Here is a 13,531-nt window from a genome sequence, read left to right on the forward strand (position 1 = left end):
CCAGGCCCAGTGTCCCCGTGCTGTGTGCAGCCTAGGGACTTGGTGCCCTGCATCCCAGCCACTCCAGCCATGGCTGAAAGGGGCCAACATAGAGCTCAGGCCATGACTTCAGAGGGTGCAAGTCCCAAGCTTTGGCAGCTTCCATGTGGTGTTGAGCCTGCAAGTGCGCAGAAGTCAAGAACTGGGGTTTGGGAACCTCTGCCTAGATTTTAGAAGATGTGTGGAAATGCCTGGATGCCCAGGCAAAAGTTTGCTACAGGGGCGGGGCCTTCATGGAGAACCTCTGCTAGGGCAGTGCAGAAGGGAAACGTGAGATCAGAGCCCCCACACAGAGTCCCTACTGGGGCACTGCCTAGTGGAGCTGTGAGAAGAGGGCTACCGTCCTCCAGACCCCAGAATGGTAGATCCACCAACAGCTTGCACCGTTTGCCTGGAAAAGCTGCACTCAATGCCAGCACATGAAAACAGCCAGGAAGGAGGCTGTACCCTGCAAAGCCACAGGGCAGAGCTGCCCAAGACCATGGGAACCCACTTCTTGCATCAGTGTGACCCGGATGTGAGACCTGGAGTCAAAGGAGATCATTTTTGAAGCTCTAAATTTTGACTGCCTCGCTGGATTTCAGACTTGCATGGGCCCTGTAACCACTTTGTTTTGGCCAATTTCTCCCATTTGGAATGGCTGTATTTACCCAATACCTTTTACCCCCATTGTATGTAGGAAGTAACCAGCTTGCTTTTGATTTCACAGGCTCATAGGTGGAAGGGACTTGCCTTGTCTCAGATGAGACTTTGGACTGTAGACTTTTGGGTTAATGCTAAAATGAGTTAAGACTTTGGGGGGCTGTTGGGAAGGCATGATTTGTTTTGAAATGTGAGGACATGAGATTTGGAAGGGCCAGAGGTGGAATGATATGGTTTGGTTCTGTGTCCCCACCCAAATATCATCTTAAATTATTATTATTATTATTATTTTTTTTTTGAGATGGAGTCTTGCTCTGTTGCCCAGGCTGGAGTGCAGTGGCGCAATCTCAGCTCACTGCAAGCTCTGCCTCCCGGGTTCATGCCATTCTCCTGCCTCAGCCTCCTGAGTAGCTGGGACTACAGGTGCCCGCCACCATGCCTGGCTAATTTTTTGTATTTTTTTTAGTAGAGATGGGGTTTCACCGTAGTCTCGATCTCCTGACCTTGTGATCCGCCTGCCTCGGCCTCCCAAAGTGCTGGGATTACAGGCGTGAGCCACCACGCCCAGCCCATCTTAAATTATACTCCTATAATTCCCACATATTGTGGGAGGGGCCCAGCGGGAGACAATTTGAATCATTGAGGTGGTTTCCTCCATACTGTTCTCATGGTAGTGAATAAGTCTCATGAGATTTGATGGTTTTATCAGGGGTTTCTACTTTTGCATCTTCCTCATTTTCTCCTGCCACCACCATATAAGAAGTGCCTTTCACTTCCCGCCATGATTCTGAGACCTCCCCAGCCATGTGGAACTGTAAGTCCAATTAAACCTCTTTTTCTTCCCAGTCTCGGGTATGTCTTTATCAGGAGCATGAAAACAAACTAAATACAGGCAGTATGGTCATTTTCACAATGTTGATTCTACCCATACATGAGCATGGGATGTGTTTCCATTTGTGCTGTCTATGATTTCTTTCAGCAGTATTTTGTAGTTTTCATTGTAGAGGTCTTTCACCTCCTTGGTTAAGTATATTCCTAAGTATTTTAATTTTTTTTGCAGCTATTATAAAAGAGATTGAGTTATTGATTTGATTCTCATCTTGGTTGCTATTGGTGTACAGCAAAGCTACTGATTTGTATACATTAATTTTGTATCCTGAAACTTTGCTGAATTCATTTACCAGTTCTAGGAGCTTTTTGGATGAGTCTTTAGGGTTTTCAAGGTTTATGATTATGTCATCAGCAAACAGAGACAGTTTGACTTCCTCATTACCAATTTGGATGCCCCCTGCCAAAGGATTTTTAAGACTAACCTTATCAAATCTTACAATAGCAACCAAAAATATAGGAACCGCACATTTCAGACCAAGAATTAAATCAGTGGCTGTCCACTGTGGCAAGCCATGAGTATCAAGAAAGACAAATGCCTAAACTTCACCCGGAAATTTCAAATCAGGAGGCCTGTGGTGAGGCCCCACAAGGAGCCACCAGCACAAATGAAGAACCACTGAGTTAAATCCCAAAGCTGTATTCATACCCTACTTCCAACCCATTCACCCCAAACCTTTCCCAGGACCAAAACCAGCCTCTAGTGTGTTAGCACGGTTTGGCTTTCCTCCAGGAACTTCAGTTTTTCCAAAAGTTTCTAACTGTAAATTCCTCACCAGGACTTTACTTCCCCCCTCAACCGAGGCATAAAAATAGGACGATTTCCACGAACCACACTTATTTAGAAATAATGTGCCAGAGGAATGATTTGGGTTGGTTTTTATCTCTGATTCTTCCCAGTAACTCATCCACTAAGAACACTGCCCACAGGAGGGTCTGATCCAACAGGGGTTTGAGGCTACTCAGGTCAGCCTGATTCCCAGGGCCAGTGTCCCACTCCAGAGGCCAAGTCCATGCTCCCCTCCCCTCAGCAGGGCCTGTTCCTCCAGAGCTGTCCAGTCTCTCTGCCAGGCTCCAAACTCTCCATCTTCAGTGTATTGACCAAACAACGAGACAGGAGAACAGCTGGGAGAGCGGGAGTCTGAAATCACTGGTAGAGTGGCCCAGGACACACAGAGGAGAGAGTCTCCACCGCTGCTGAGATGAAGGGACTCTGCTTTCTTCTCAAAAGGCTTGTTGTGTTTTTGGCATTCCCCCACCTGACTTTTTTTCAAGTGAGTTGTTCCGATCTGACCTCAGAGAAGGCCAAACTGGGTGCTGTGGGGGAAGGGCAGAAAGAAACAAAACATGCTTGTAAGAAGCTGTTCCATAATCATAGCAGCTGCTGTTCATTGAGCTCTTCTCATGAGCCTGGCCCAGTACTGAATTTCATATGCATTATCTCATGTGATCCTTACCACCAGGAGGTAGGTATTATTCTTGTCCTTCTAAGGATAAGGAAACTGAGGCTCAGACAGGCCAAGTTACCTGCCCAAGACCATCTGGCTGCAATACAGAGTTAGAATTTGGACCCAGGTCTGTCTAACTCCACAGCTTGTGATCTTAACCTCTGTGTGTACAGCCTCAGAAAGGGAAAACAGCAAGGTGCCACTACATTTACATGAATTTCATCAATTCAACAACAAAAAACAAAGGCTCTTTGTTACCCCTGCTCCCTATCAGAGAACACCTTTATAAATGAAGTCCCAAACAAGTGGCCTGCAGTCCCAAATTCACCAACAGCCTTATTTAACTTGGCACATCATATTTTAAAATAACTTGACTGGCCCCTGCCAGCCTTTGAGTTTGCAGCCCAGGCCTCTCCTCTTACTCTATTGGCTCTAGATCAAGAGGACAGGAATGGTGTTTTCTACAAAATCAAAACCATGATCGCCTAGCATTAAACCTGGGGAAGTTAGCTGTGAAGACAATTGTTCCTCCTGCATCATCTCCACCTCGGAGACTTTCTGCAAACAGTGCCACCCTGGCTGGTGACCCACTCAGCAGTAGCCACGAGGCAGCTGTATCAGCAGGTCTCCAGGAGCCAGGATGAGGCCTCGCAAGTTACTGCAGCATCACATAACAGTATGGGAGAAAGATACAGGGGGAAAATGATTCCATTCAGCTGCAACTTCAGAGTGGAGTTAATGTTTCACTCGGTGGATCCAGGCCAGGCCTCTGATCTCACACTTCCCTGGCAGACCTCTCTCTGCTGCAATCAGCTGGGAGTCATGTGTCCTCAGGGCTGGTGTGACAGAAACAAACAAAGTCCATCATTCCACAAGCAGAGGAGGCCAGCCTTCCCAAACCCACAGAACACTGCTCCTTAATAGGCTGGGTGCCTATAATTAGTCTACAAATAGCACCATGCTCATCGCCAGCTCACTCCTTTTGTCCCTACCCCTACTCACTGCATGCCCCGAGGTGCCTTTTCCAGGCGCTGTAGTTCTCTAAGGGGCTACAGAAGTCTAAGCAAAGGGAAAGTAGGAATCAGACTTCAAAATATTGTATGAGATCCAGCATGTAGCCTGCCTGGCAGTTAGATTATGAGAAGGTATAATAAGTCACAAAGTTAAGAAACAAAATCTAAGCATTGGAAGGAATTCTACTTTGACCTTTTGATAGCACGGAAAACGACTCACTGCAACACAATACTTGCCCAAGGATCTTATCCTATTTATCCTATTTTCTTTGTTGTTGTTGTTGTTGTTGTTGTTTTGAGACAGGAGTCTCGCTCCGTTTCCCAGGCTGGAGTGCAGTGGCGTGATCTTAGCTCACTGCAACCTCCACCTCCCAGGTTCAAGCAATTCTCCTGCCTCGGCCTCCCAAGTAGCTGGGATTACAGGTGCCTGCCACCATGCCTGGCTAATTTTTTGTATTTTTAGTAAGACAGGGTTTCACCATGTTGGCCAGGCTGGTCTTGAACTCCTGACCTCAAGTGATCCACCTGCCTCAGCCTCCCAAAGTGCTAGGATTACAGGTGTGAGCCATCACGCTCAGCCTTTTTTTTTTTTTTTTTTTTTTTTGAGACAGAGTAAGACTCTGTCTCCCAGGCTGGAGTGTAGTGGTGGATCTCGGCTCATGTAACCACTGCCTCCCAGGTCCAAGCAATTCTCGTGCCTCAGCCTCCCAAGTAGCTCGGATTATAGGCACGCATCTCCACACCTGGCTAATTTTTGTATTTTTAGTAGAGAGGGGGTTTTGCCACATTGGCCAGACTGGTCTTGAACTCCTGGCCTCATGCAATCCGCCCACCTCAGCCTCCCAAAGTGCTGGGATTTCAGGCATGAGCCACCACACCCAGCCGTGTTTTCTTTATTAGATTGAACCGATGAGGCAAAAGACATCCTCCCTGCCCCCAGTAAAGGCCACTCTTCACTTCTTTTCACCACTAATATAAATAATCTCTGGTGATAACCTTTCATCCTTGAGCTTGGGTAAGAAAGTTTGATATCGCTCTTCTATCCAGCAGAACTTCAGTTTCTCAGACTTTTCTGCTACTTAGAAAAATCACCGCCCTCAGCAGCCTCCCTTGGGCAACCCAGCCACGCCCACCACCACCACCACCTGAGCCTCTGACACCTGGCTGCGGCCAGAATCATTCTCACCATGGTCATGTAGGTGGCCTCTGATTTTTCAGTTGGTTCTTCTTCCTCGATCACCTCCCGTACAATTATTGGGGAGTAAATGTGTTTCTAGAGGGGGAAAATGGTACAAAAATTCCTAAAAATTAGATGAATTTTATACACCAGAGAAAAGGCCACCTACTCCTATTTGCTGGGCATCGACCACCCAAACTGGTAGGTTCAGAGGGTTACTGAGACCTAGAGAATTCTCAATAATGATAATTCAGTCTTCAGTCTTCTTGAAAATTAACCGTCAAAGAACACAGTCTTAAGAACCAAACTCTTTGCTTCAAAAGCCAAACATCTTTGTTTAGATGGATGTTTAGGTAGCAGCAGGGGTTCCTTATCTTGCTAAATTCCTTGTATTCGGGGGTTATTTCCTTCTAATTACAGTAAAGGCAGAATGGCATTAATCAGCAGTGAATTGTCATCGTCTCCCTCAGAGGATTTAAGTGGCAGGGCCAGCCCTCATTGAACCTCACAACTGTGAGGTTCATAGTCCTGTTGCTCGTTAGGAAAGCAGTATCATCCAGTGGCCCATTCTTGGACTACTGCACTCTACTGGGAGAAAATCCTACTCTTGGGACAAAAACAGCCCAAAATAGAGAAAGGTAACCATTCAAAGAGTTTTTTAAAAATTAAAGAAAGAATGGGAGTTAAAGAAAACCAATCCATTTCTTAGTCTCTAGAAGCAATTATTTATAACTCCATTACAAATCAATATGGAGAGAAAAGTCCTTCTTAATCCTTTCTTGCTAAGATCTTAGACTATTTCATTTTAAGCATTGAATTCCTTAACTCCTGAATGTATTATAATTCTCCATTAGACTTTAGACAAATAGCACTTCCTAGATTACAAAGCATTTGCATATCATCACCTTATGTGAGCCTTACAACAACCCTGTCAAGCAGGCTGGGCAACTATAACATCTTTATCCTTATCCTCATTTTGCTAATGAGACTCAGGGAGGTGGCAGATCTTTCTGACTCCAAGCGCAGTGCTCTTTCCTCAGCCCAATACCAGGATCTGCTGCCCGGGGCTGGCCCAGCCGGCCCCATGCACTGTACTCCGCAGAGGCTCTTACTTTAGCGACAAAGGCTTCCTGAGTCCCTGCTCTGTGCCAAGCACTGGCCTGCAAGCTGCGACGTACAATGGGTAAGATATGGTTCCCGGGGGAATGAGAACGGCCTAGGCCTGCATCTACTTAGTGTTTTAGGCTGAAGCGTGTGTTCACCTCCCCTTCATATCTTTCAAAATGGCAGGGTTTTTCTTTTATCTCCGGATTAGTCTCCTTCGTGTTCTTCACCAAGACTGTAGAATTCAACGAACTGCAAGACATGAAAAGCATGTGGAATTAACCAGCGGGCATGGTTCATTCAAGGGTCCCTACATGAGATCCCTTCTTGGCTTTGTGAAGAGAGAGACACCAGAGAAGGAACTATTCTCTCTGGACTCCTGCAGCCAGGGCTACCCGGCTCACCTGGAAACCTGAGAAGCGCATCTCTTCTAATGAAGAACAAGAAGCCGTTCTGAAGATAATTTAGGCTGAAAAACAGCTTCAACTTCTCTATTATCACTCAAGCCACTTGCAGTCCGTATGGGAGAGGTTATTTTAAGTGAATGAAGAGAGACAGGGGAGATGGGATTCCATTTGACCATCCTGTCTACATTTCTGAGGACCAGGGAGTGCCGCGGAACCAGCAGGGGGCAGCAGGAGCTCAGCAAGACACCAATGCGAAGAGCTCCTGGCCTCTCCGGGGGGCGGAGCGGAATAATCCCCACAAACACCCCACCCAAGCCCCAGGCCGGGGGGGTCTGCGCCTGCCCTGTCGGGGCCCCTTGGCCTTTGATCTCATGACCGTTTGCCTTCTGAATATACTTTCTTTTTTTCTATTTTGGCCTAAGGCAGAACTAAAAAAAAAAAACTCAAGGTTTAAGCTAGAAAAGAAACCATATGTTTTGGTCTCAGTGGAAATATTTTCATTGTATTTTCTGCTTTTAAAGTTGTATCTTCTCATTGTAAAATAATTCAGATAATACAGAAACGTAGACAGTTGGAAGTGGAAGTTCCCTGCAACCCCTCACCCCATGGGATCCACCTTCTCCTTCGTCTCAAATTCCACACCATTACCCACATTTTACAACTGTCCTTCCAAGCCTCCCTCAGTGTAAGCATAAGCTCAAATAAAATGTATTTAGTACATATGCTGCTGGAGTAAGCATCATATTATTTTCTCTTTTATAAAAATGAGGTCATACCATAAATTCTGTATTTTTACCCCTTGGATATCTTTCCATGTCATTACATAGAGGGATCTGGAGTGTTTCATTGAGTGAAACACTGGTTCACTGAATCATTGCCTTTCCGACAGACACTGGCAATTATCCCTATTTTTAATTATAAGCAAGACTGCAGTTTTGCACAAATCTCAGCATATCCATTTAATTATTTCTTTAGAATAAACGACTAGACATGAAAGTGCTACCTTTCCTTTGGCGGGAAACTGAGGTCCCAACAGGGGAAGTAAGCCGAGAGTGGAATCCAGGTTGTCTAGCTCAGTGCTCCGAGCATGTCCAGAGCAAAGACCTTTAGAGAGGCCAGCCAAGTTCAAAACCAAATCAGGAAGCCCTTGGGAGTGCAAGTGAAAACTTAGCAGGCTCAAGTGTTTTCTGCAGGATCCAAGACCCACTGGGAAAGAACACTCAAAAGTCAGGATTATTCATGAGGCCCTTTCCCACTGACACTATTTCAACAAGGGAGTCAATCTGCACTACAAACATACTCCATCGGTAGTTGGATAAACTGAGGGACATGGATCTGCCAACAGCCAGTGAAACACAAGTGTCCCTGTTGGAGCATCTGGGCACTTCTGAGACCCTGGGAGAACTACTGATGAAATTCAGGCCTTTAAAAGCACATTATTATTATTATTATTATTTTTTTTTTTTTTTTTTTTTTTTTTTTTTTTTTTTTTGAGACAGAGTCTCGCACTGTCACCTGGGCTGGAGTGCAGTGGTGCGATCTCAGCTCACTGCAAGCTCCACCTCCCAGGTTCACGTCATTCTCCTGCCTCAGCCTCCCAAGTAGCTGGGACTACAGGCACATGCCACCATGCCCAGCTAATTTTTTGCATTTTTAGTAAAGACAGCTTTTCACCGTGTTAGCAAGGATGGTCTCGATCTCCTGACCTCGTGATCCGCCTGCCTTGGCCTCTCAAAGTGCTGGGATTACAGGCATGAGCCACCGCGCCTAGCCAAAAGCACCTTTTAATAATAATTCATTTAGAACCTGAGGGCACCCATTCAAAGATTTTCTCTCATAATTGGAATGTGGTCTTTTAGATAAAACCACTGGCAACCCTTAAGATCTTAGCTTCTATGCGGAAAGTACAGTATGGATAATTTAAAAATCATCTTTTAGGCGGTGAACGGTACTATGATAGTTCTTGCGTAAGATTTATGCTCTGAATTATGCCCTACTGAGACCCCCATTTCTAAGGGAGTTGGTAGTCTTTACATGATAACAAAGTGAATGAGGAGAGCGTAGGAATATTAAATTCTTTTCCTGGGCACAATAAGCAAAGTGGGCAGGGTTACCACAGTTGATTCCATTTAAAAATGTCCCCTTCTGTGAGAGTGGCGTAAGTAGGGCCCTATCACCCTGTTCTACTTTGGGATAGAGGCAGCCTTGCACCCCCAGCCTCCCAACCCAAGGGGCGGGGGCAGCCCTGTACCTCCTATTCCCACAGGTCCTCTTCACGATCAATATCAGAACAGGAAGCAGCAGGATTGTGGCACAGACAATTCCCACGATGATCACCAGCTGATTACCACCCAGGACCAGAGGCCTCAGGGCTGCCGGGGTCACCAGTGCTTGGGAAAGGAGAAAAGCAAGGAGAGGGTCTCAATACTTTAGCAAAGAGCTGAGAGCCCCACAGCCCTATACCAAGTAGCACCAGCCAGGCCAGGAAGCGGAGGGGAAGGCCAGACTCCACCCCATATCTGGACACTAGGGACACTGTCTCCATGAGATTGAGAACCAAAGTCTAACCCCCTCATTTACCCTAAAATGTAGATTAAGGTGGGTGGGAGAAGAGGCTAGCACTTCACCTCCAGTAAAGTTTCCTTTCACATCAACAATTCTATTCTAAAATTTGGCTTAACAAGTGACCCAGAAATAACAGGCATTTTAGAGGCTGCTGATCTTCCTTAGGGCAAGTGGTTGTCTTCAAAAGAACTCATGCTGCAAGACTCAGCCCCACAGTGACGATACCAAGTAAAGCTTCCGGAGGTATTTCTGCCCATATGGTGCCTTCTACTCATCTGCATGGTTCTTTCTAAATACATAAAGCAAACACCTCCTCAGGGCCAGACAGCACTAGGTACAGGGGATTCAGAGATGAATGATGATGTGTGGTCCCTGCTTCCAAGGAAGGAGACAAACACGTCAACAGAAAACCACAGGCTGCTGTAGGCACTACAACAGAAGTCTGTATGGGGAACAGAGGGGCACAGAAAAAAGGGTGTCCAATTCTATATGCAGCAAGTGAGAATTTGCCAGCAAAAGTTCTAAAGTTTAACCTGAGACTTATAGGAAACATCCAGTTTGTTGGACAGACAATATGGAGAAGGACAGAGGGGATGTTCTGCATGAGATCTGGAGGCCTGACAGGATGGTAAATTTAGAAACTAGAAAGAGTTCAATGGGTCTGGCACAAAAGTGGCATCTGTGGGTGTGCTGGAGAATTTCTCTGGGGAGATGACCGGGTCCAAGTCAGGAAGGACCTTGACTATCTCAACCAAGAATTTGGCATTTTTCTGCAGGCGATGAAAAAAACATTGAAAGATTATTAGCAGTGGAAGAGAAAGTTCTTAACGTGATTTAGAAAGATGGCACCAAGAGCCATGTGAAGAATGAGGAGCAGTGGCTGAGAGAGAAAGCAGAGACTGGTTAGAGGCCTACAGTTCAAGATAGAGATGAAGACAGCCAGAACTAAGGCAGCAGTGATGGACTGGAAGGAAGATAACTTCAAGAGCCTGTAGTAGGAGTCAAGGACTTGTTGACCTGACCTGTTATATTAGGGGTCTAGGGAAAGAATCAAGCACACCCCCAGGCATCTAGTTAGACAACCGAGGTTGGGGAGATGGGCTGAGGAGGGGTGTGCAGGGGTAGGTTAGACATGTTGCATATGAAGGATTTGTGGAAAACTTGTGTAGAGTTGACTAAGTATATCCATGGGTGTGTGTGGAATTGTGTCCAACATAGAGTGCATATAAATGCTACCAAGGGAGAGAAGGCTGAGGATGGATGATTGCAGAGCCATTGGTGATCTAAGCTGGAGTAGAGGTAGAACAAGCCAGAATGCAGTGCACTGAGGAGTCAATGGGAGATGAGACAGTAAGACACCAAACACAGACCTTTAGCAAGCTATTTGGCTATCTTGAGAAAGAAACACATGATTGTGGTGGTGGTTGTACAACTCTGAATGTACTAAAACCATTGAGCTGAAAGCTTTAAATGGGCAAATTGTATGGTATGTGAATTGTATCTCAGGAAAGCAATCTTAAGAAAAAGAAAGACACAGAATGGAGCTGAAGATAAAAAGACATAGAATGGAGCTGGAGTAGTTAAGTGGTAGAATTGAGCAAATGTATCCATTGAATGGTAGAAACCAACAGAAAGTGAGAGCTCAAAGAGCCATGTTGTAAAGCTCCTGAGAAGGATGCCACCTGGGCACAGGGGGCCAGATAAGCCCAGAGCAGAAGGGACCTTCCTCTGCCTCAGGACGGCAGGGCAGAGATAAGAATGGGGGAGACACAGATATGTTTGTGGGTGGAGAAGCTGCATGAGCCCCCATAATGGCTCGATTTTCTCTGTGAATTGGACTTCTGAGAAGGAAGCACACAGATCTGCCCTGCTCCCCTCTCCAGCTGGAGACAAGGTGCCTCCACAGACTTAAGTCTCTGGCCTGAGGTATGAGGTATATTCCATCCTCACCCCATCTTCCCCGCCCCCAGCCAACCACAGCCAACTCCTGAAGGCCCTAGTGAGAGGCAAAGTCCACAGGCCACATCCTGATTGCTAACTGGGTTATGGTTTAACTTTAACCCCTCACTTATCAACCTCTCTCTGTCAACACAATCGAGTCTTTCCTCTCCTACACACCACTGGCCTTGATGCACACTATTTGCCAGAATCCAGAACCTCTGATCAGAAAACCCCTCCATTTTTGGTTCTAGTGCCTGCGTGTTCCTCTCTGTTCCTGGCTGTCTCTCACTAGCTTAGGATCATTTCCCGCTCCACTCTAGCACATACAGCACCTCCCCTGAAACCAAGTATGCTGACTTTGGACATCAACTCCGATCCTTCCCCGAGCTTCTGTATCTTTACATCAGTAGATGACCCTGGCAATGAGTGGGGTCTGGTAGAGGATTGGTATTCACTAAATTAGCTCGCCTCTCCTTGGCCTAGCAGTGGGGCCAGAACTAGGGTGAGGCAAGCCAGGCACCTGAGGAGCCACCTCTAAGGAGGCATCATTCTCAGGGTTGTGCAAGGCCAGAGTCAGCACCTGAGAGGGATGCCTCCTTCAATTTTGCATCCTAGGAACCTCTCCGGCCTCACTCTAGTTCTGGCCCCATGCACCAGCCAGGAGGTCCCTCAGTGCTCCCCAGCCAAATGTTAGATACTTCGAGGCTCTTCCGGGCTGACATGCAGCACAATGGTTTTCTTGAACACCAGGTTCCCTAGGTGGATACTGCAGGTGTAGTTTCCTCCATCTGACTCCCTCACTCCTTGAAGCATGATGGAACCATCATTGCGGAAAATTTCCCCCACCAGGTTCACACGATTCTGGAAGTGGCCCCAGCTCTGGGAGTACTCCGCAGACATCCTGAGTTTGTGGTAGTAACGAAACACAATCTCCTCCTAGAAGTGAAATGCAAAAAGTATGATATTGTGAGGACTGGAGTGGAGTGGGGAGCAGAGAAAATGGGGATGGGGGAGGGAAGATCTCAGGACTCCAAGGCCCTGCTAGGTGAGGGCAGTAAGGGTATTATCAGACAGCATTAAATAACACAAAGTCATGTACACACACATGTGCATGCGTGTGTACTTGTGAAGGACATCACCAAACCATGAACAGTTTTTCCATCTGAACGGAGGGATAAGAAAAGGAGGACTTTCATTTTATGCACCTTTCCAATAAAAAAAAAGCAAAAGTATACTTTTATTCTTGATGACATTTCTAGTTGGATTTCCAATAGGAACCTGAAACATGTCTAAAACTGAACTCTTCATCTTTCCCCCAAACCAGTTCTTTCCAGTCCATCCCATTTTGGTACATGGCAATGCTTTCCTCCAGATACTCAGGCTAAAAATCCTGGAGTCATCCTTAATTTCTGTCTTTCTGGAACAAATCACATCGAATCCCTCAGCAAATCCTATCACCTCTACCTTCAAAATATATCCCCAATCCAGCCAGTCCTCACCTCCTCCACTGATACCATTCTGGTCCAGCTCATCTCTCACCTGGATTCCTGCAACAGCTTTCTTACTTGTCTCCCTGCTTATTCTCTATGACAATCTATTTTCAGCAGATGAGCCTTTAAAAATGTAAGTTAAATCATGTTACTCATGTGCTCAAAACCCTTCATGTTCCCCACTCCCATTTCTACTAAAATGCAAGGCCCTGCATGACCCAGCCTATCTCCCTTTTCCTCTGACTTCAACTTCTACTTGCTCTTCCCTCACCTACTTGGGTCACTGTGCTCCAGCCACATGGACCTCTTGGCTGCTCCTTGCATACTGGCTGCAGGGCCTTTGCACTTGCTACTGTCTATGACTGCAAGAACACTTCTCCCTACACATATGCAGGGTTCACTCCCTCACTTCCTTCACACCTCTCCTCAAATGTCATCTCAGTGAGGGCTCCCCAAGCACCCACATAACAAAAACCACAAAGTCCTGCTTTATTGTTCCCCGTAGGCTCTTACTATTGCCTGATGTATTATATACTTCTTTATTATTTTACATGTATCTCCCTCCATCTTGGTTGTAAGTTTCCCATCAGGACTGGGACTTTGAGTATTCTTCATATAGCAGATGCTTTAAAAATAACTTGTTAAATGAATATTGGCATTTAAAAAAAAAGGGAAAAAGATTGCTTTTTTAAAGCTTTTAAGAAAAGTTAATGGGTGTGTAGACACAAACATGAATGAAGTGACCTGGCCCCTAACATTTTGTCTCTCGTGATTCAAATTCACAACCTCAAAATGTCAATTCTCATCCTATTTTCTC

The 13,531-nt window shown here is 46.0% G+C and overlaps 1 protein-coding gene across 9 annotated transcripts in view; it reads right to left on the bottom strand.

The window, feature by feature from the left end:
• Positions 1–2,433: 2,433 nt before the first annotated feature.
• Positions 2,434–13,531, bottom strand: part of JAML (junction adhesion molecule like) — a 35,427-nt gene continuing 24,329 nt past the window's right edge. For 5 of the 9 annotated variants that reach the window (XM_054525178.1, XM_054525173.2, XM_054525175.2 and 2 more), the window contains 4 exons: positions 11,923–12,160; positions 8,970–9,108; positions 6,470–6,563; positions 2,434–5,303 (listed from right to left, as the gene is read on the bottom strand). In XM_054525178.1, coding sequence (XP_054381153.1) covers positions 5,106–5,303; positions 6,470–6,563; positions 8,970–9,108; positions 11,923–12,160 — 669 coding nt within the window. In that variant the 3' untranslated portion in view covers positions 2,434–5,105. The remainder of the gene's footprint in view (positions 5,304–6,469; positions 6,564–8,969; positions 9,109–11,922; positions 12,161–13,531) is intronic. The other 4 variants (XM_024255183.2, XM_024255181.2, XM_054525176.2 and 1 more) reach the window with 2 other exon arrangements.

Source organism: Pongo abelii, chromosome 9, assembly GCF_028885655.2.
Source record: "Pongo abelii isolate AG06213 chromosome 9, NHGRI_mPonAbe1-v2.0_pri, whole genome shotgun sequence".
Lineage (NCBI taxonomy): Eukaryota > Metazoa > Chordata > Mammalia > Primates > Hominidae > Pongo > Pongo abelii.